The sequence below is a fragment of the Taudactylus pleione genome, unplaced genomic scaffold (assembly GCF_031769625.1).
Source record: "Taudactylus pleione unplaced genomic scaffold, aTauple2 ptg001052l, whole genome shotgun sequence".
Lineage (NCBI taxonomy): Eukaryota > Metazoa > Chordata > Amphibia > Anura > Myobatrachidae > Taudactylus > Taudactylus pleione.
This window is the reverse complement of record NW_028285453.1, coordinates 787,501-811,514: the sequence shown is the minus strand read 5'-3', so window position 1 is coordinate 811,514 and position 24,014 is coordinate 787,501. Positions and strand designations below refer to the sequence as shown.

Genomic DNA, 24,014 nt, shown 5'->3' with positions numbered 1-24,014 from the left:
TAGGATGTTAAAGATTCATGTATACTTTCTTAAGGATATAGACCTGCTAATTGTAGCCTCAAGTACAGGAGAACGTGTATGGCAGCAATTTAGCACAGAATTGAGCTGCCTTATTCACAGAAAAGCTCCTTGGCTGATCCATAATTCTATTATGTCTCATTATCATTGGCCTTAGTGTAGAGATGGCTTACCTGGATTTGGCAGCATGCCACACAATTGTCATTTTAACTATGGTTTATGATGGGTTAGCGTGCAATAAACAAAGCAATCTTACAGTTCTGAATCCTCTTAAATTTAATTGATGGCAAGTCTGACATCATAACTGATAAGATGTATGATTCACATAATGGCTTTTCCTTTCCTATTGCAAGGTTTATGTTTAACAGCATACAAAGGTAAATTTGCACTGGCAGGATGAGAAATTGTAATTGCTTCAACTTATTGGACTAAAGGTGTTTGTGGCCATAAATGAATCCTGTACATAGAATATAATGGAGGCAGCGTACACAGCAAAAGGTGACCATTCCACTCTTAAACTGAGTACGCACTGGACGTATCCAGCGATGTCGTACACGATGAACAACAGCGGGGCTGCGGGCCATGCTGCATTTGGCAGCATGGCATCGTTAACGATATCCCCAGATTGGACTGCATGTACAGACGACTGGGGATATCAGGAGCGCGCATCGTTCGTCGTTAAGTGCATACACACTGGACGATTTGAAAGATATATTGTTGAAAGAGATCGTTATCATTGATATCGTTCAGATAAATTATCCAGTGTGTACGGTGCTTTAGTTTAGCAGTTGTATGGAAAACTGAAAAGTCATGTTTGTGAGTTGGATTCATTGATGTAATGCTGAATATAGTGTAGGCATAGCACAGCCAAGCATTCCTGGGGTTAGCCTCCTACAAAAGCAACGTTTGTTTAATCACACATTTATGTCTTACATAGGATATGATGCTATAGTTACATACAAATTTTAGCATTCAGTTTGCAATAGCTTTTTTTAAAGTTTATTTTATTTCTGAATGTTTGAGGAGTTGATGTTCTAATTTGCTTCCAGACCGATATTCTTTATAAACAGAATTGTCTGTGTGAAATCCTCGTAGTGTGTTTTAGATCCTCGGATTTGCAGTAAGCTGTGCTTGGAAGTGGAGATCATATTTTATTGGAAGGGGGAGGTGCACAAGTTCCTTGGCTTGTTTTGTAATGTTCTGTTGCCCTCTAGTGGTGTAACATTGTGGCATTATGGCATTGCGAACAGCGGGGAACAAGTAAATCAAAGAACATGTTGAATAATACTAAATTAAAGCAATAATTGTACATAATACATTATATAATATATATTTTAGAAATAATCTTTCTTGTAATGACGACAATAGGGCATTTCCCTCTAAGTTCAAAGAATTGCAGACAAATCACGTTGTTTTCTGTTAAGAGGATTACAGGATAGTCATTGCAGTGCTTTATTGTGCTGTTTCTTTTGGTAATTAATTGTTCTATTATGTGTTACTTTTATGGCATCCCAAAATATTTCTATGTCAATCAATACAAAATATAAAAGAATTGCTAGAAAAGTAATAGCTTTGTTTTCAAACCTCCAAAGAAAATTACGTAACTTAACAGAAAAAGTACAGGCTGCCTTAAAATAATGCAAGGGAAAAAAATGCTCACGAGTAGCGTTTTTTATTCAAATTTATGTATAGAGTACACTTCTAAAAACTCTTCAGATCTACTGACATAACTGTTGTCATTTTGTCACGATAGCTTCTCTTTTGTAATATTTGCAGTTTAGAGCCACTGCAAGTTTGTTTGCTTTATAATGTTATAATTTAGTCAGTGTGGCTACTTTATTTATCACAGTGCTGTTACTAGTTCACTAATTAAAAGTTCTGGACTCACACTCTTCAGTTGAGAGAGGCAGATGTGATAAACCTACAAATGTCTACAGTTGGTTGGGTATGAAATACCGGCAGTCGGGATTCCAGATGTCAAAATACCGTCAACGGCATCCCGATACTCAGCATCCCAACATGGGTCTATAAGTATGCTGACCCTCCTCCCTTCTCCCCATAACCCTCTGTTCGTGCATTCTAATCACCCCCCACCCACCCCCGCACCTAACTGTCCCGTTAGTGCCTGAACCTAACCCTCCCCCCTTTGTGCCTAACCCTAACCCCCCCCCCCCAGTGGTGCCTAAACCTAACTCCCTCCACCTACAGCCTACCCCCAACCAATCCCCCCCCCCCCCCCCATGGTGCCTAAACCTTAAAACACCCTCAATCCCCTGCGGCTAACACCCAACCTGGCCCGCTTTACTCACGTTTGGGATGTTGATCCAGTGTAGTAAAATGAATTATTTGTAGATGTGTATTAACAGGAGAAAAGTAGGATATACATTAGCTTCTCATATACTAACCATGGCCAGATCACTTTGTATAAAAGCACACTGACCAGGTCAAAAAGGACTCTCCCAGGCTTCCTTCCACATACTCTGTGTTGATTACCGAGGAATGCTTAGTAACAGGACCCTTTACTGATCCAAATCATTTAGTCTTTAGACACCACATATACAGACCTCTTACTACAAAGTGACATGTTCTGTTTTTAATTACTGTACATTTAGGAAATACCATAATTAGAAACAAACCATATATTTTCCTTAAATGCATACATAACTCCGCTAGGCAAGGCGTCTGTACCCAGCAGATTGTATGCTTGAAGTTATGGGTGCACTAGAATGTGTAAAAGTGTGACTATGGAGCTGATCAGTCATGTAACTATTTCCTAGTGAATGATAAACTGCCTCCATGAGGTGCAGGTGGCAGGTTCAGTGTAAAGGGACATTATTTGGAAAATGTGCTTATAGATGACTTAGTTACTATCACGTGTGAAAGAAGATTTGTTCAGAGTCATTTTTATGCTTAATACCCACTGATGTTATATTCATGCATTTTACTAGTGTTTAGAAAGCATAAAAATGGGACTGACAACAGAGCCCGTTTTCAATGACACCCTTGTTTATACTAGCGTTCAGGGCATCTCATTTTTAAGACCACATCTTGTGCCATTCATTGAGTTTGCTAGAAGTGAAACACTTTAGGAGAGCCTATACTGACCTGGAAACACTGGTAACTAGCGCCTGGAAATACATTTGTATATGACGGTTTTACTTGTGTTTTATTTTTTTAATGCAAGAAAACTGCCAGTGGATGTGAAATCTCAGACTGCTGTACAGTATCTGTCTCTGGATGGGCCTCTTCTATTGCTGTTTCAGAATAATACTTCAGTTTATTTAGTCAAGTAACAGCTTTAACGGTTATTAATGAATGGAAATAGGCAGAGAAAAATACTTTTTTTTTTTTTTTTTTACCTATCATCCACAATAGTATTGTACTCCAGTACCCACCAAAGCTTATAATAGAGTGCCAACCAATTGATTGTCAGGGAACCACTGCATCTTTCAATATATAACCATATATTCTTAGTGACATGCCCTCAAGGGGCCAAAGTCTTTCAATATCAACAGAGGCAAAATTATGTGATTGTCTGGTCAATAAGGACTCTCCCAGGCTTCCGTTCACATACTCTGTGTTGTTTACCAAGGAATGCTTCATTTCAGGTCCCTTTACTGATCCAAATCATTTAGGCATAGTATCCCCATGTAGATTTCAAAACACGGTGGTATAGCATTAATTTACTTTAGGTAATAGGACTTTTTAATGATTATGTCTGCATTCCTGACATTAATCAAATAGAATATGGAGCTCATCACGGTGATTAGGTTTAGGTCATCAGTGGCTTTTCAGCTTCTAAATAACTTTGAGAAGGCTGGCTGGGCATGCTAGGATATGTAGGTCCCCAACAACAGCACAAATTGCCAACCTCTGAGGCAGACATTACTATGTTTCATAGACCATTAATCACATAGTTTTGCTTATTTTTTTCTGCAGAGAAAAAAATTGAAAGTGCAAGTTTGGAAAGAAGACTTGTTAGTTCGTATGTCTCTGTACAGCCCCTGGGTGCTTGTAAAAGTTCTTTTCTTAATTACTGTTGCTCAGAGCATGATTTTCACAATTAATGAGTAAACACAGCCCTCATTATATTTTATTGTACCTGAAAAGTTTGTAGCTAACTTGGATGCTGTCCAGTGCCATTTCTCAGAGTCCTGAGCGCTGCGGGTTGGTCAGACCCTTTCGCTGCCAGCTGTGCTAGTACTTGAGGTTCCCGAGTCCTGTTTTCTACATCAGGATCATAAGATACCAGAGTATTGTGATGCTTGCTGTATAATGTGCATGCACATGTCACATATGTTACTACGTTATGTGGTTTTCTTCCAGCCTTAGTAAATATGCTACTGTATTCGTTTTTTTAATCATTTGTGATGTATGGCATTTTTTTGTAATTAACCTACTTATCAAGGTTTAAAATATACACACATCTATCCAGTTCCATTTCCTGCTTTCCTCATTCTGTAGCAGTCATGTTTATTTATTGATTGATTCTTTACATCATCTCAATTATAGCACACATATTCTATAATGCTTTACTGCTGTGATTTAGAGAGATCCTATTTTTATGTGTATTGCTGCCTCTGTTCGTCTAGGAATCATGTGTGCCATCATGTAAATTGTATTGCCCACAACATAGACTTCCAATGAATATGTGAAAATGGTAGTAGTATAATTCTGTTTATACAATGCTCCCTCTCTATAAAAGCATGGTGACACAGGCCAAAACAGGTCTTACAAGAGGGGGACATGTAATGGAATTAATACATGTTATGTGCTGAGACTATGCTTGTTCATATGCAATAGTTGTGTTATAAAAGGGGTCCGGATTACTGTGTGTATGTATGTATATATGTGTGTGTGTATATATGTGTGTGTGTGTTTGTGTGTGTGTGTATATATATATATATATATATATATATATATATATATATGTGTGTGTATGTGTATATATATATATATATATATAATATATTATATTCTCTCTTTAGTGACAGTTTGCATCATATAAAAACCTATCCGTCATGCGTTATCCCTTTGACTGAAGTGTAACACAATACTGATTTCCTAATGCATGAAAAGCATACAGCATATTTTCTTGATGTAGCATACACTGTTGCTGCAGTCTTGCAGACAGGCCTTGTTGGCATGCCAGGTCCTGTGCGACTTGGCTTGTGCCGAGCATCATTTTTGCCCGAAAATGCATCTTAGTCACAAACAGATGTGACTAACTCCTTCATGAGACTGTATTGAATAATTTGATATGCGACACTTGTACATCTGTGTGCGAATCTGTATGCAAAGTGCTACGAAGCAGCAGCTTTTCCCACACCAAGGTCCGCTGTGCTTCATATACAGATTCAGTCACACTCAGTGCAGTCTTGTGAAGGAGCTTGACGCTTATATTTGCGACAAAGTCACATTTTGGTCGAAAAAGACGCTTAGCGGAAGCCGAGTCGCACGGAACCTGGCAGCTCATGCGCCAGGCGTCTCGTGCCTGGGTGTATGAGGACACGTCTGTATTCCTACGGATAGTGGGCCTGATTCAGACCCGTTCGCTAGAAATTCGGCTAAGTGACGTCAAGGCAGCTGCTCGCAGGGCAAGTCAAAAGCACTCTTTGTTTTGGCGAGCGATCACTTTTTGTTTGTAGAAGCCCACCAGCCTGTCTTAAGACGCCCACTTGCGTACGTCATCTCCAGAAAGTGCATGAAACCATTGGTACATCGAGCACCATCGGATGTGATCGCAGCGCTTGAGGTTGACTATACCCTTCCGCAAGCACTGCGAGCATTTCAGTGTATGTTTCTAGCAAGTGACGTGTACTATGACGCTGCCTGTTAATTATGCACGCCTCTGAAACGGCGTCTAAACACTCAGGCACGCCTGCGTCCGCAACTCTACTCCCTCGTTACAACTGCCCTGCCCCTGTTACCACCCACAACGGCCTCTCCTGTTACTAATTCCTTTGGGCTGTCTTTGCAGGGTGAGCGAGTGCATCCCGATTGCTCGTACTAGTTTGCGCACTGCGAAATATATGCATGCGCACATTTGCAAACATCGCCAGCAACGAGCGGCAGGTCTGAATCGGGTCCAGTGTCTTAGTGGGGAAAATAGTTTAAGATGTAAGTGTGGTAAAGGCCAGAGGGTGGGAAAACAAATGAGCGAGTAGTCCGTGCGAATGGAGAATTAATGTTACTTATGGAGATTTTCTATTAACTCTGATAGTCGCATCAAGCCATAAGCATTTGGTCTAAATTTACGAAGGTCAATGCACGTATACAGACAGAACAGCATTGTATATTTTTACAAAGCAATGCAATCTAGATTTAGCAGGTTTTTTATGGTTTGTGGCAAACACAGTGTAGTTATGTAAGATGATTCCAAGTACATTATCTCCTCAATTTAAGTTCTACACGTCTACAAATAGCTCATTCACAGTACTAAACCATTTTTATTTCTGTCTCCGAGTAGTACTTCTAGACACTTAGGATAACTTGAGTTTATTAGAAAGCATACAGATTTTTATTTTTATGTACGTATACATTTTAAAACATATAGTGATGCAGCCCTGCATTATTTCCCTGAAACTATAATGTATCTGGTGCATTAGACCGTTGGTATTCAGACTCCTATTAAACTGTAAAAAGTTTACTAGGAATTGTAATAAAGATACGGAGGGGCTGATGCAGAGATTCACACAAGTCCATTTTGTAAACGGCTTTTGTGATATTCCCAACTGAGCATGCTCCATAGCCAAGCAACGCGCACGTCTACAGGTGATTCCTACGCGTCTCTGTCGCAGCATTACTGTGGCTGAATGTACGTGGGCGGCAACAGGCTGTTACACGTAAGCTAAGCTAGGGATGGTGTGTAGATGGAATTGTGGGTTATGCTGAACTGTGCATACACAGACATCAATTTGATTTCAGATGGATCTCTCACACAATATAGCTGGCGCACACATCCTCATGACTCCGCCTTCAGCGAGTGTATGGAGCGCTGCGGTTGCATAGCTGCCTACAGCTCTGCATATGCCAAATATCCCCAATTAGTTGCAAGTGCGGCCGGCTTGTTTGTGCAAGTCTCCATCAGCCCCAAATGCACATAGTCGCTGCTATTCCCAGTACAATAATACAGTATAACGAAGGAATGCGCAGAGCAAAGATCCTCTGAAAATAAATTCATTTTTCCAATAAATAAATGTGATCAAAGACAATTAAGATAATTGCAAATGGATGCAAGTATAAAATGCATAAGTAACCAGTATCTAAATAGCTAAAATCTGTTTAATGAATGAGCATTTAATGAAGTCTGTGTAAACATTGGTATTTATTAATGTTGTGATCAGCATATACTTTTGTATATTGATGAAAAATAGTTTAACTTGTGGCTGGCCGGCTCGTTTAGCATGCATGGCTTCCACTAGTGTTTGTCAGGTCACGTATTATGTATACATTCATGTAAAGCCACCTATAGCAAGCAATGGCTATATAAATTAGCGGAGTAAGATAATGGGTCTGCTGGAGAGTTATTGTGAAATAAATATGACTTCTCAGACACTGTTTGGTACATATTACCCACCACCTTTACTTTAGTTGCCATCTTTTTAGCTGAATGAACATAACGTTAAAAATACTCCTTTACTACAGTGTTTAAAGTTCTAAAGCTGACACTTCTAAAGTGCTTTAAATCACATTACTACTGCGTCGGCAATCTGTGTTCGACGACTGACGACCTTATGACTATTGACACTATATATAAATGTGATAAGTTTGCAGCATCATATTAAAAAAAAAATCGAAACTTATTCACATATTCTACATAAATGGTCTTTATCGTATACAAATATAATGACCGGAGTGCCAGCTGAAGATATTTGAAGTGAGATCATATATCTTTTTTTCTTTCTGTTAGATGCCAGTCTCAGTGTAAAGACAAGGTTGGCTGCCAGTTACCTATTTTGGCTCAAATTGCCAATCAAGGTTTTATTGAGATCTATCAGATGTAACTTAGCACTGCTGGAAAATGTGGTACACAATGACTGCCATGTATGTGGTCTTCGGCCATATGACCATGTATGTGGTCTTCAGCCATATGACCATGTATGTGGTCTTCAGCCATATGACCATGTATGTGGTCTTCGGCCATATGACCATGTATGTGGTCTTCGGCCATATGACCATGTATGTGGTCTTCGGCCATATGACCATGTATGTGGTCTTCGGCCATATGACCATGTATGTGGTCTTCGGCCATATGACCATGTATGTGCTCCTCGGCCATATGACCATGTATGTGCTCCTCGGCCATATCACCATGTATGTGGTCCTCAGCCATATGACCATGTATGTGGTCTTCGGCCATATCACCATGTATGTGGTCCTCAGCCATATGACCATGTATGTGGTCCTCAGCCATCTGACAGCATATGTAGTCATCCCTAATTGTGATCCCATAACATCTCCCCGTTCTGTCTCTGCGTGGGGCACCATTAGTGGTAACATTTGACGATTTGTAAATAACAGATTTATGTTTCTTTGAATATCAGGGATTGCTCCAAACCACTGAAATTCTAAAATCAGAAAATGAGGAAGTAAAGAAAGTGTGTAAAGAAATGTCTACTAAAATACTTCAACTTGAAGAAGACCTTCTGACGGTGACTCAGAAAGCTATAGAAAAAGAAACTGAATTAGACAGGTATGTACATGGGTGTGTGCGTGCAAGCAGTGTGAGTAAAATTAATTGTTTTATATAATGGTATCTTAATTTCTGCTTCCAGATGCACTATCAGAGGGACTAGTTGTTTATTTCCACCTGTGTTTTGCTATAATATATCTGTTACTAGAGATTGAAGTAACAGAGGATTTCTGTGGTCAAGATAAAACTGGGCAGCTGATCCCTATTTACAGATGTGGCCTTATAAGTCATGCTAATAAATACCCTCTCTGGGCGCCAGGTCCCATGACACTCTGCTAGCGTCGGGCTTCTTTATTTGTCATTTTTTTCACTGAAATGCCTCTATTTCGCTATGTGATGTGACTAGGGTGCACCGGCATACTGCCCTGATTCATTTGTTCTGTGTGCGACCTATGAGTCTGAATCTGTATACGAAGTGCTACAATGTAGCGGCTGCAGCTTTATTCATTTGACGTTCTGTTGTGCTTCATATACAGCCTCGGGTGCACACAGATATACAAGTGTCACATATCAAATTAATCAGCACGGTCCACACTGTGACTAAAGGCCCCCATACATCAGTAGTCTATTGGGGCAATTCTGCAATTTGCAGATGATTGTGTATAAACATCTGCAATGTATGGGCTTCACAGACCGCAGATTGCAACCAAAAAGTGATTGGAATTGTTATATCAGATTGTCCAACATGTTGGATTTCATAGATGGATTGGGGCTGTAGATTGCTAGTGTATGGAGGTGATCAGCAGATTTGCAGACCGTTACTAGTAAAATGATGGGCCTTTCAAGATTGGCAGATCTGTGTTTGCTGAAAATGATCTGCAAATCACTGAAAAAGATCTGTAATGTATGGGTGCAGATTGCTAGATTGGGAAATCCTAAAATCGGGCAACAAATCTTCAGATTGTTCAATTGTGGTTTTCTGATTGCTGATGTATGGGGGCCTTTTTAGATGCATTTCTTGCAACAACAAAAAAAATCCCAACACCAGCAGAGTAGCACAGGACCTGGCGGCTCACTCACACCAGGCAAGTCGCGAGGATAGATGTCTGAGGACACATCTGTATTTCTCTTCATTTAGACTTTTTATATAGATATATGGAATGTTATATTTCATGCAGTCTTTTTAAAAAATGCACAATTTTACCATAAGCTTATACAGCATGTGCAAGTCTTATAGCCCCCATACACCTACACGATTTGTGGACGATTACATGATTTTCAAGCAATCATAAGGTGGATCTTGTGAAAATTGTGTTTTTTTTTTTAGTAACTTACGATCCGATGCGCGCTCCCGCTGTTGGTACACTCGTGCCTTCTGATCATATGTGCAGCACATCTTGCCCTTTGTATCCGTATGAGCATCGTGCCGTTTATTTTGTTCATGCGATCCATCGTGTGGCATTTCAAGTCATTTCAATGACTGTTTCCCTGATGAGCCCCTGATGAGCCTGTGAGACAAAGGATCGATCTTACCACTGATCCTGTGCTAGAAAAACAACAAACATGCTGTAGGGACTGCCAGGGAGCTCCGGGAGAATCGTAGGGAAAACGTATCATTCATCTGATCTTATGCTGGTCGCTTAGGTGTATGAGCCCTATTGTGCAGACAGGCTGAACCACAAGTCCTGCTGCATTTATGCCTGGCTTTCAATACCCCTTATTGCGCAGCTTTACGTAAGCCTGGAAAGGGAAAGTTTTTAGCTCTTGTTTTCCTATTTTAATGTGTTGCAGAGTTTTTTATTAGAAATCAACTGTCTATCAGCCCTATTATAGTATCGCATAGTATATAAACATGCAAGTACTGCCATAAATATACTTTCAAAATCCATGTCCCATGCTACTTGTGCCTGATTTGTTTTACCAGCCATGTTTATATAAATGTCTTTTCATGATCAGATGTTTATCACTTACATTATTCCTCTGTTATTTTACATTATTCCTATGTTGTAGATCTATTGCAGAAACATAAGCTCCATTGATGTCACTACTTCCTAGTGATGTGATAGGCTTCCTCTGTGTAGTGCAGTTGAGAAATCCACATATAATTTTACAGTTTTATCATATATAAAACCTATAATCTGTGTTTCTTTTTTTTTTCTAGCCTGAAAGACAAACTTAAGAAAATCACACTGGAAAAAAATCAACTGGAGTTTCTTTTAAAAAATGAGAAGGATGAAAAGGAACTATATAAGGTAAAAAAAAGTGTATATGATCTTATAGATACTACTGTTAATACTATATGTTATGTTGTCTGTCTGTGATTGACATTTGCAGGGCACAGTCATGCACCGTGTGTAAGCACATCTGATGGGTATATTAAGGCCATTGCATAGTTGCTGAGTTTCTAGAAGTTGTAAGAATGTGTTCTGGGAATTCTATCTTAAGAATGCCAAATGATCAGGTGTTATGTGCATCTATCTACTGCACCCACCAAGGCAAAGGTCCTCATCTGCGTAACGGGCTATTTAGTAACAGCCAATATATATAGATGGTAGCACAATTTTGCCTGCAGTCAACCCAGCAATGGAATTTAGATCCCTCAGCATTTGAGGAATTAGACATTCACATAGTGATTAAACATCAGCAGTCAGTTGAAATAAAACACATTTACAGCTAGCTAATTGGGTCAAAATAAAACTGAAATAGGCACTAGAGAATCTAATCAAAGCTGACAGATCTATTCATATGTTTTTTACTGATGTTTTTCAAGATTTTTTTCTATATTGGAACAGAATAGTTAAGCTGGGTACACACTATACAATGTGTCATACGATATATCGATCCGTCGTTCATTTCATTATCCCATCTGCTGTCCTGCACATCAGATAGGTTACATGCAGCATGTAACGATACACTGCGCCAATTGTGCGGCTGAACGTACAGTGTGTACGGCATGTGTGATGTATCAATACTTCGCTTGCAGCATTGCTGGGTCACACCATTATGGTTTGTACCCAACTTTAGACAAATAGGTGATTTAAAATATAAAGTTTGTGCGTGTATGTATGTATGTATGTATATATGTGTGTGTGTGTGTGTGTGTGTGTATGTATATATATATATATATATATATATATATATATATATATATATATATAATACTCAGATGCCATTTCTTTATTAGGTACACATGCTCATTAATGCAAATACTAAAAGCATGTGGCTGCAATTACATGCATGGTCAAGAGGTTAAGTTGTTCAGAAATGTGGTCTTTGTGACTTTGATCCTGCAATATTTCTTGGGTGTCAGATGGGGTGGTTTGCTTTTTACAAGTGTGAAGTCACAGTAGCATAATTATATTAATGAGTATTAGAAACCTCTTATCTTTTTGAATTTTCATGTACAACAGTGTTTAGAGATACAGGGGTATATTTACTAAGGTGCGGGTTTTTAGAAGTGGTTTTGTTGCCCATAGCAACCAATCAGATTCTAGCTATTACCTTCTAGAAGGTGCTAGATAAATGTTAAGTAGAATCTGATTGGTTGCTATGGGCAACAAAACCACTTCTAAAAACCTGCACCTTAGTAAATATACCCCACAGAGTTCATAAAAAAAACATTGTGTGAGGCAGTTCTGGGGGTACAAATGCCTTGTTAATGAGAGAGGTCAGAGGAGAAAAAGGCCAGACTGGTTGAAGCGTTACCAGTTACCACAGTGGTATACAGAACAGTATTTCTAAACGCTCACAGCACATTGAACCTTGAAGTGGATGGGCTGTTGCAGCAGAAGACCACACCGCGTTCCACTCCCATTAGCTAAGATCAGAAAGCTGAGGCTAGAGTGGGCACAGACTCACCAAAACTGAATGGAATAACTGCTCTAATTTCAATTTCTGCTGACATGCAGATGGTAGGGTCACATTTTGTGGTCCTCTCTCATTTAACAGTTGAATTAGTTTTGAATGCGACCCTTGGCAATACAGTATAAAAAGCTGTTAGTTATACATGGACGAGTGAGATATCATTTTTTTTTTTATACCTGCAAAACAGGAAAAAATGTTTTTTGTTTTTTTTTTAAATAATGAAATATTAGTAACTGTGGCAGCCTATAAGAAGATTCTAAATAATTACCATTTGTACTTGGTTTGTTTCTTCAGGCTGCTATTACTGATTTATAATTCTGAATGGTTTGCACAGTTTCATGTGACTGCTAGAGCAACTGCAGTCACATGGCTCAAAGTGTAGTGACCAAAGCAGCTTTGGAGTGCCAATATGAGTTCAATATGCTCTGTGCAGTAAGCCCTCCCCTCCTTCTCTATATAGTATGCTGAGCAGTGTGAAGCTGTGGCCATGATTCGGAGGTGGACGCAGATGCTGCTGCTCGTTTTGGCGGTCGCCTGTTTGTTGCTGCATTTGCATAAAGTCACAAAGTCCTTCCTTGGTGTGCATCCCTGCGTATGAATGTACAAGTACTGAGACGCCCACTTTGAACGTCTTTAGTTGCTGTAACACAGCCTGGTGCGTCTTTAGACATCACTATCAGTCACACCATCGAAACTTGGACCAGCTCTATGGCAGGTGCAGATTTTCAATTTGAGTATGGCCTCCAAAGTGAACACTTGACCCTCTGTGTACGGAAACACTTCAGTGACACTCCCATAGTACGCCCACAAGACGTACAATTTCCATCACAGTCACCACCCAGCACTTTTCCAAGACATTTCTGATACCCTGCGACCCAATGGCACAGCCCCTTTGTGTGTACACACTGTGTAACACGTGCCCTAGGTGTTCCTAGGGATCTATGCGCATGTGCAGTAACTAACAATTGCTCAGCTACGTGAATATGGTCAGTGCATGCAGCTCTGAATTAGCCCTGTGTTTGTGTGTGATTAGCAGCCGTATTATTCTGCCTAGGAAAAATTACCTGTAGGATTGCTGCTTTACATACAATTAAGCATTATTTGTACTTCCTCTATGTATACCATATAGATAATAAGTAAAGGGGATGGAAGAATTAATGTATGACTTGTGGTAAGGATAAATATTATATTTTGAAACTAAATTGAATTTAGTGTCAAAGGTAGGTTTAGCAGTTTAAATGTACTTCATGTGATACCTTGTAATATGCAGGATCATTTTAATATATTTTTAACGTTTTCATAGGGTCACCTGAAAAATACTGAAATAGGAAACACAAAGCTGCTTACTGAGATTCAAACATTAAAAAGTTTAGATGCAAGTAAAGAAAACCTAATTACACACTACAAGGAGGAACTTGGCAAAATAAAGCTGAGCCTGGCTGACAAAGAGAAGCTGTGTAAGGAACTGCTGCAGAACGCCTCTGAGAAGGTGAGAAGTGCTGATCGTGTGACAAGCTTTTCTCCGCGTCTGTTGTCAAAGTAAATGTGATGCCCTATTTTGTTCCCCCTCTCCTCCTTTTTCTATTTTTTTTTTTTTTTTTTTTAAAAGGACCATAACTTCCAAATAGTTGTTTTTTTTAAAGGAATAGCAGCATACCACCCAACTGTCCTGATTTCAGGGGACTGTCTCTCGATCAAGGTGTGGATCCTGATTTGTAGTAGGTTGAGAGCTGTTTCCATAAAAACAACATAAAAATTGTGCATTTATGTGAATAAACACTGATTCCGGGTATGTCCCCTATGACGTGGTTCCACCCTCATCTGCTGCAGCCGTGCACCCCTCTCCTATTGCCATTGGCCTATGTTGGGAGGTGTATAGCAAGACCATAATAATAACAAGCATATAGTTAGTGGTATTTCGGAGCACTTCAGTGGGTAAACTGAAATGTCTGCTCTATAACAAGCATGGAGTTTCGACTTGATATCCTCTCTCCTTGTTGAAGATAGTAATTACGTAGGACAGTTCTACAACTAGTGGAAAGTGATACTGAATATTTTAAACCGCAGTCCCAGCTCTTATTAATATTCTTGTATTTTTGAATATTTCAGCATAAGCCAGCGTGGCTTTGTCAGACAAGGGTTAATGTTTAGTTTTCACACAAGCCCCTGTCAAGTCACTAATTGCAAAGCGATAGGTAGCCTTAGCTCCCCTAACACCAGACACACACACATTCAGGAGAGTACCAGAGCTTGCAACTTTCCTAACATCGGACATACTATCAGGAGAGCGCCACAGCTCACAGTTTCCCTAACACAGGGGACACATTCATTCAGGAGCGCACCACAGCTCACGGCTTCCCTAACACCGGGGACACATTCATTCAGGAGAGCTCCACAGCTCACAGCTTCCCTAACACGGGGGCACTCTCATTGAGGAGAGCACCACAGCTCACAGATTCCCTAACACCAGGAACACACTTATTTAGGAGAGTACCAGAGCTTGCAACTTCCCTAACATCGGACATACTATCATTCAGGAGAGCACCACAGCTCACAGTTTCCCTAACACAGGGGACACATTCATTCAGGAGCGCACCACAGCTCACGGCTTCCCTAACACCGGGGACACATTCATTCAGGAGAGCTTCACAGCTTCCCTAACACGGGGGCACTCTCATTGAGGAGAGCACCACAGCTCAAAGATTCCCTAACACCAGGAACACACTTATTCAGGAGAGTACCAGAGATTGCAACTTCCCAAACAATGGACATACTCTCATTCAGGAAAGCTCCACAGCTCACAGTTTTCCTAACACCACGAGGGACACTATCATTCAGGAAGAGTCACAGCTTCCCTAAAACGGGGGACACACTAATTCTGGAGAGTACCAGAACTTGCAACTTCCCTAACAGACACGCTCTCATTTAGAAGAGCTCCTCAGCCTGCCTAACACAGGGGGGCACACTCTCATTCAGGAGAGTGCCACAGCTCATAGCTTCTCTAACACTGGTGGGGGAGGGGGGCACTCTCTCATTTAGGAGAGTACCACAGTTTGCAACTTCCCTAACAACGGACATACACTCATTCAAGAGAGCGCTGCAGCTCACAGCTTCCCTAGCACGGGGGGACACTCTCATTCAAGAGAGCGCCACAGCTCACAGTTTACCTAACACTGGGGGGTGACTCTCTCATTTAGAAGTTAACTAGAGCTTGCAACTTCCCTAACAACAGACACAATCATTTAGAAGTGCGCCACAGCTTCCCAACATTGGGGGGTCACACTCTCATTTAGGAGAGTACCAGAGCTTGCAACTTCCCTAACAACAGACATATTCTCATTCAAGAGAGCACTGCAGCTCACAGCTTCCCTAACACTGGGGACACTCCAATTCAGGTGAGCATCACAGCTTCTCTAACATTGGATACACACTCATTTAGAAGAGCGCCACAGCTAACAGTTTCCCTAACACTGGGACACGTTCATTCAGGAGAGCGCCACAGCTCACAGCTTCCCAAACGCTGAACACACACATTTAGGAGAGTGCTGCAGCTCCCAGCCTACAACACGACCCCTAAAACTTGCTTACAGGACATCAAGAGCAGTAGCTGTGTCTTTGTCCATAACTAAAGCAAAAGATACTATATAAAACTAAATATATGCAGAGAAAAAACTGAATTATAGGTCCATCTAGTTATTTACATTTCTTATTTTTTGTTTGTTTATTTTTGTGTTATGAGGTTTCTCCTCCTTCTTAATAAATTATAAGTCACTAGGCCAAGTGAATGTGAACAGATGGTGCAAAATGCATCCAGTATGCAAAATAAAACAAATTTATGCTGTGGTTAGAGACCAATACGGCACTGTCTGTAGAATTTAGGAGCAGTTATGGCCTAAAGTTGGGCCCATGCATGTATTAGGTTACGAGTCCCCACCACATCTCCTGGGTCAGGTAATCGCTCTGTTTCACTTGCTGTACCATAAAATATGGAATTTCCTTTACTGTATGGTAAACTTCCATGGCCCAGGATTTCTGGCTTAAGCTTTCGGTACTCTACAGGAGGACATTGGGTTTTTAAAACAACAGCTTCGCAAGATTGAGGATGACCACCAGTCCAGCAGACAAGAAGTTTCCTTTATGTCAAAAGAACTTAGTGATGCAGTGACTGTACGTGATAAGACCATGGCTGACCTCCATACATCTCGCCTTGAGACGGACTATGTGAAGAAGCAGCTAAACACTGCTTTGGCTGAACTCAGCCTGAGAGATCCACAAACCTCCTCTGCTACCGATATAAAAAGCAAGGTAAGTTAATGAATAGAGTTATAAAGGTCTTTTTGAGGGTTGGTTTAAATAGCCATCTTATTCCTCCTATACTTGCGCCCATGCATTAATACATGTCCCAATAAATAATCTAGAATGTTAATGTTCATGATGGAATTACATAAGTTATTTCCCATCTGTGATTGTCCCCATACATGAGGTCCTGTCCTGATCTGTCCCCAAGGCAGACCTTATCACTCTGTATGACTAATGCAGTGAGCTTTAGGAATATGTTGCCTTAACTGATATAGGGGGAGATGTACAAAGCTGTGGAGAGAGAGAAAGTACCAAACAATCAGCTGCTAACTGCCATGTTACAGGCTTGGTTTGAAAAATGACAGGAGCTGAATGGTTGGTACTTTATTTCTCTCCACTTTATCTCCAAGGCTTGGTACATCTACCCTCTAATGAGATGTACTTAATTATTGTCACTACTGTCGGGATATTCTTACAGTGGTATAGTGCCTGTGTTTAGAGTATGTTTCCAAATATTTGTTGCTTAAAAAGTAAAAAAATTGGGATAAGTGTTCAAGCTGTGTATGGTATTATCCTCTTTCTACTTGTACTTTGTAAATGTCCCATTGTGGGTTCATTAATTATTTTTCTATAGATATTGAAGAATGCAATGTTAGAATTATGTATGGGCCTTAAATGTCACTAGAACCAGTTTGATCTGGAAACATTGGCGACCTTTTGTCTGTACATTGCACTGAATTATAGGCTCAAACATTTCTAATATCTTGTAGTAATTAATGACTGAAAGGGTTTGTAAACAACAGTTTTCATTTCAACGCAGAGTTTACTTATCACTATGTTTAGGATGCACAGAACAGTAGAGTGGAGCAAGACCTTCGGAAGGAGGTTGAGGACCTGAAGTTGAGACTACAAATGGCAGCTGACCACTATAAAGAAAAATTTAAAGAATGTCAGAAGCTTCAGAAGCAAGTAGTAAAACTCACAGACCAGCTTGTAAGTATGCTCTATTAGTAGTAGCTAAAAAGAGCTGAGAAAATAAAATGTATGTTTGGCATATTACATCATGGCTAAGGGGTCTCTTGGTGTTCAGCTGTTTTTGCACTTATACTCATGTAACCCTCTGGTTGCTGTTATTTTATTGTAGCTCTGAAAGGCATAGTAACACCTTTTATCATATTTTTTTATATTGATCCAAGTGAGTGCTTCGCACAATTTTTGCTGTTTGACGTGTTATTCAGCCCTGCCCACCGCATTTATCTACCTTGCCTCCAGATCTTCCGGAAGCAAAAAACACTCTATAACTCAAACAAAAACAAAGACACTTTATCATCATCAATCATTGCCCACCTCCATGTATTTAGTACAACCCAAGAAACCGGGACATAATGATTTGGTTACTGAGATCAGCAGTGCTCGATTACTTGGTTTGAGTATGATTTAGTTTTCAAAAAAGTAGCACAAACATTAAATCTACAAGTCATTGTTAGCGCTCCGTTAAATACACAATGATCCGTTTTTCCGGAGAACCTTATTTGCATTTCTTGGCACCAGTTTGAACAATTTGAGATAAAATTATATCTGAACTATATATTGATACCACTAGTAGCCAAATGATTATAGAATGGAATTAATAGGCATATACTCTACACAAATAGGTACCTATTTATCAAATAATATTTTCAGGATATTCGCCGAAAACACCCGCAAGTATTAAGTATCCCCTGAATGTACCATCACAGTGATCAGCTCAGATGGTCTCAGAAATCGAGCTGCAAAGTGATGGGCGTACCTGGGCGGCGACTGGGAGGTGGTCTTAAGTGAAAAAAAGTTGTGGGGGTGTCGCGGGCGTGTCAGTGAAAGCGGCTGCGATCTCAGACGCACTGCCACTTACACAGAGGCCATGTTCAGCCTGAGAATTTGCACGTGCTAGTGCAGGTTTCGAGGTGGCGTATAGGTAAATTTCCAGCATGCAGAGGTGCTGAAAGTGTGCATTTCCGGGCTTGCTCATTCATACACAGGCTATTACATCAGGGGAAATCAGCAACTAGCACTAGCTGTGATTCCGGCAACAGACGTAAGAGCGGACGCATTAGTATACACCTTTTAATCAGGTCCGTGGTGTTTTCCTTTAATACTTTGGCGTTTGTGGTATAAAGCCCAGGAATTGGATTAAACAATATCAAACAAACTTATAAGGCTTATAAAGCAACATAGACTTAATGGAAAGCCTCTCATAAACAATCTCCCCAGGGTAACAACAATTGCTAACAATAATTCTATATAGTTACTGCAACATATTATCAATCAATGTAAATGACAGTCCTTATTCACCCAAGTACAAATCAAAGGTTGTTATCACAAAAGACTGGAAAACAGACTATTTCAAACCGCTTATGTACATAACAATCCCTTTGGAATAATTGTAATAATTGGTGCTTTCTAAATGTATCCAATATGATTCATGTCTCCTAATCTTCCAAGGGTGAAATAGTTCATCATCTGCCAAGTTGTTCGAGAGATCCCTTAGGTATTGTACTCACAGGACTAATTCTTTTATCAGTAACACTTCAAAGACATATGAGTCCCCGTCGATCCTTCCTCCTCTCCAGTATCAGAATTTATATAGCTGCTTATAAATGAAGAGGAAAGAGCCCACAATAGTGCATTACCCTAGGCACAACTTGTATGCACCTGCTGGCGCTCCCTTTTTCATACGCAGGCACACCATAATGCACACCGCTCTCGTTCCCCTCCTCAGATGCCCCTCAATCAGTGTCACATCATGGGTTGTGGAGGTGAAAGGTGAATTAGAAAAAGAGTGGGCACTAATGGTGCATGAATATTTATTTATTAACACAAAAATGGGGTTTTCATTGTATTAATAAATACTAATAAAAGTAATTTATTATAATAAAACAAGATTAGTATGACTACAGATAAGGAGTGAATAAAGATCTCATATGCCTGTACCAGATAATAGATGTTTAAATGGCGACTAGTGTCAAGAGTTACGCCATACAACAGGCTCGGGTCTCACTGATAGACGAAACAGCCATCTTGCCGTATCTGTGCTGCAGGCTCCCTCTATATACTTCCAGCGCGTTTCAACTTTAGTTAACAGAACATAACATATGATGGCAGCAGACTCTCTGTTTGCTTCTTTAGTAACCTATACCCATTTTCCTCTTTTACTGCAGCCACTCACCCCCCCACCAACACACACACCATTTTCTTCTTTAGCAAATGCCCCCCCACCCACCATTGCATCATTAGCAGCCTCCGCAACTGCTGACTGTTTCATCAGGTTATTGGACGGGGAGATGAGCATCAAAGTGACCCACTCATTTTGGAAAAGGGAGTCACCGATCCTAATTCAGGGTCAAATACGCTCTATAGAGCGTTAACACGATTCCTGAGCATATGTTAATGTTATTACTAAACAAACTACATCTAGGCAGGGAATAACAGCTGGTATGTATCAATCGAGTGATCAACTGAAACAGGATTTCGTACAAAGACATAGAAGATGCTGATCAGGTTATTTTCTTTTATCAAAACTCTGTTTTATGGAATAAGATACAAACAATAATGACATAGAAGTATATGAGAGGGATCCTTCTAGTTCCAGCATCCCGCATCCTCTTAGGCTTTGTATGGTCATGGATTATACCAGTGACTTATTACTATGGTTCATACATATACAGTATATGAATATCGCAAAGGGATGATTATTCACAGGATTGGCTCATCAGAAAATCTGCACAACAAGTAGTGTTTATACAAGGGCTGTTCTGTTCTACTCCCCTCTGTATCCTGCCTCATATCTCAATTTGCATTTAGACATTGGTGGTGGTTTATTTTATTTTATCTTTTTTTTTTTTTTTTTTTGCTATTAAATCAGAAATCAGCAGAAAGCCAGCTGAAGGCAGCAGACCTATATGTGAGTTCCGAGACAGCAGCTGTTTCAAGCATTTCTCCCCCTGGTAAGTGCCCTACTAGTAACTGAATGAGCCCATACACAGACACTTTCTGACCTAGAGTTTAGTTTATGTGCTGCCTAACACTAGAAGAGCTAACACTTGGCAAAGTATAATGATATTATATGTAATAGCATGGTTTGTTTTAAGTATTTAACTGGGAACATTTTTCATTCTCTGTGTGTAGGAGACTTACATTTTTCTTATTATTTGGAACACTGTACAGCAAAGTAGCAGATAGTTAGCAGCATATGGATGTAAACCTTTGTTTCCATGCTTGGTGATGGGTACAATTGCAGTAAACAGTAGCAACTAAGCTGTTCTTTTACATACACTATTATTTTTTTTTTTTACTTAAATAATAGAAATGTGAACACCCATATATTGAAAAATACATGTACACCCTGTAAGTGATACCTATACCTCAACCTCCTATCTGCCATTCCCCTCCACCATCTGTACCTGCTTCAGCCCATTTTAATGTTGCACCAAAACTGCTCCACATCTGCTGCACCACTTTGCAAATCTCTATATTGGCTCCCCATGTCCTCCAGAATCCAATTCAAATTCCTCACCCTTACATACAATGCCCCCAATAACACCACATTCTCCTTTCATCTCAAACCTTATCTTGAAATACTCTTCCTCAAGTCCTGTTTGACCTGCAGTAACTCTGGTAGCTGCCTCTCACTTTCACTGCCATTCTAGGGACTGGCCCGCAGCATTCAAATGAAAACCCATCTCTTTATTACAACTTACCTGACCTCAACCTGTACTACCCCCTCTAATGCACCCTCACACCTGTCCTACTTACACATACCCTGCTCTCACCTATGCTACTGCACCTCACCCCTATTCTACTCCCACCTATACTACCTACACAAATGCACCCTCACAACTAACCTACTCCCACCTATACTACCCACTCTAATGCACCCTCACACCTACTGCACTCCCACCTATACTACCCACACTAATGCACCCTTACACCTACCTTCTCCCACCTATACTACCCACTCTAATGCACCCTTACGCCTACCCTACTCCCACCTATACTACCCTCACACCTATCCTACTCCTACCTATACTACCATCACTAATGCACCCTCACACCTACCCTACTCCCACCTATACTACCCACACTAATGCACCCTCACACCTTCCCTACTCCTACCAATGCTACCCACACTATTGCACCGTCACACCTTCCCTACTCCCACCTATACTACCCACCCTCACACCTACCCTACTCCCACCTATACTACCCACACTAATGCACCCTCACACCTTCCCTAATCCCACCTATACTACCTACACTAATGCACCCTCACACCTACCCTACTCCCACCTATTCTACCCACACTAATGCACCCTTACACCTACCCTACTCCCACCTATACTACCCACACTAATGCACCCTCACACCTACCCTACTCCCACCTATACTACCCACACTAATGCACCCTTACACCTACCCTACTCCCACCTATACTACCCACACTAATGCACCCTTACACCTACCCTACTCCCACCTATACTACCCACACTAATGCACCCTTACGCCTACCCTACTCCCACCTATACTACCCACACTGATGCACCCTCACACCTACCCTACTCCCACCTATACTACCCACACTAATGCACCCTCACACCTATCCTACTCCCACCTATACTACCCACTCTAATGCACCCTCACACCTTCCCTACTCCCACCTATACTACCCACACTAATGCACCCTTACACCTTCCCTACTCCCACCTATACTACCCTTACACCTTCCCTACTCCCACCTATACTACCCACACTAATGCACCCTTACACCTTCCCTACTCCCACCTATACTACCCACACTAATGCACCCTTACGCCTACCCTACTCCCACCTATACTACCCACACTAATGCACCCTCACACCTACCCTACTCCCACCTATACTACCCACACTAATGCACCCTCACACCTATCCTACTCCCACCTATACTACCCACTCTAATGCACCCTCACACCTTCCCTACTCCCACCTATACTACCCACACTAATGCACCCTTACACCTTCCCTACTCCCACCTATACTACCCTTACACCTTCCCTACTCCCACCTATACTACCCACACTAATGCACCCTTACACCTTCCCTACTCCCACCTATACTACCCACACTAATGCACCCTTACACCTTCCCTACTCCCACCTATACTACCCACACTAATGCACCCTCATACCTACCCTACTCCCACCTGTACTACCTACACTAATGCACCCTCACACCTACCCTACTCCCACACTAATGTACTATCACACCTTCCCTACTCCCACCTATACTACCCACACTAATGCACCCTTACACCTACCCTACTCCCACCTATACTACCCACACTAATGTACCTTTACAACCATCCCAATCTCTGCTGTTAGCCTCGCTGTGCTTTTTGCCAATAAGAATGTAATCTCTCATAAGCTGGGCCCTCCGTACCAGTTTTTTTCATGCCTGAATTTATTATGTATGTCTCTGCATATGTATGTCCTATTTTACTCATTGTCCATAGCTGCAGAGCTCTGTGGCGCCTCACAAATCCACAATAATAATGATTAATAAAACTTATACCACACCCAGCATGCATTTGTTAACTGCAAATACAAATAGGTTCATCTTTGTCTAAAATAATGATAAATATAAATATCTCTTTGTAACGTCCTCATTGTTTTCTTTACAGTGAGTCCCTATTGTTCAGACTTACCTGACTTTGCCATAAAAGAACAAGTGGCAGACATGAGCAAGGAAATAGCAGAGAAAACTGAGAAATATCGGAAGTGCAAACAAATGATAGCGGTAGGTGTCTAAACATAAGGTGTACAGCTTGTGATTCCAGCATTTACAACTTTTAGCGGAGTCTTCTCTTTAGCTAATGGATGTCTATAGGACAGTTACAGCTATTATTACAGGTCATATGACACAATAACTTGCAGTGGTCTCATTGAGCGCAGTGTGTGTCTATGCTCAGTCTGTCTAGTGCAGTGGTCAGCAACGGGCAGCTCCCCAGCTCTGCGCCCCACTCTGACTTATAACAGAGAAAAAGTCTGAACGGGAACAGCCAAGGGTTTTGTCATGTGACCTCCTCTGCTCACTGATGAATTACGCATACACATACCAATCAGTATTATTGACCCATCTGATTATCCATACAGCTAGATCAAGTGTAATTCAAATAATTGTTATG

General features: G+C 40.8%; 1 protein-coding gene across 1 annotated transcript in view; it reads left to right on the top strand.

Annotated features, from left to right (window-relative positions):
* TAX1BP1 (Tax1 binding protein 1) overlaps nucleotides 1–24,014 on the top strand; it is a 147,971-nt gene that overhangs the window by 81,339 nt on the left and 42,618 nt on the right. The window contains exons 6-12 of the mRNA XM_088461454.1: nucleotides 8,565–8,713; nucleotides 10,815–10,905; nucleotides 13,821–14,006; nucleotides 16,577–16,822; nucleotides 17,660–17,809; nucleotides 20,718–20,799; nucleotides 23,511–23,626. Coding sequence (XP_088317580.1) covers nucleotides 8,565–8,713; nucleotides 10,815–10,905; nucleotides 13,821–14,006; nucleotides 16,577–16,822; nucleotides 17,660–17,809; nucleotides 20,718–20,799; nucleotides 23,511–23,626 — 1,020 coding nt within the window. The remainder of the gene's footprint in view (nucleotides 1–8,564; nucleotides 8,714–10,814; nucleotides 10,906–13,820; nucleotides 14,007–16,576; nucleotides 16,823–17,659; nucleotides 17,810–20,717; nucleotides 20,800–23,510; nucleotides 23,627–24,014) is intronic.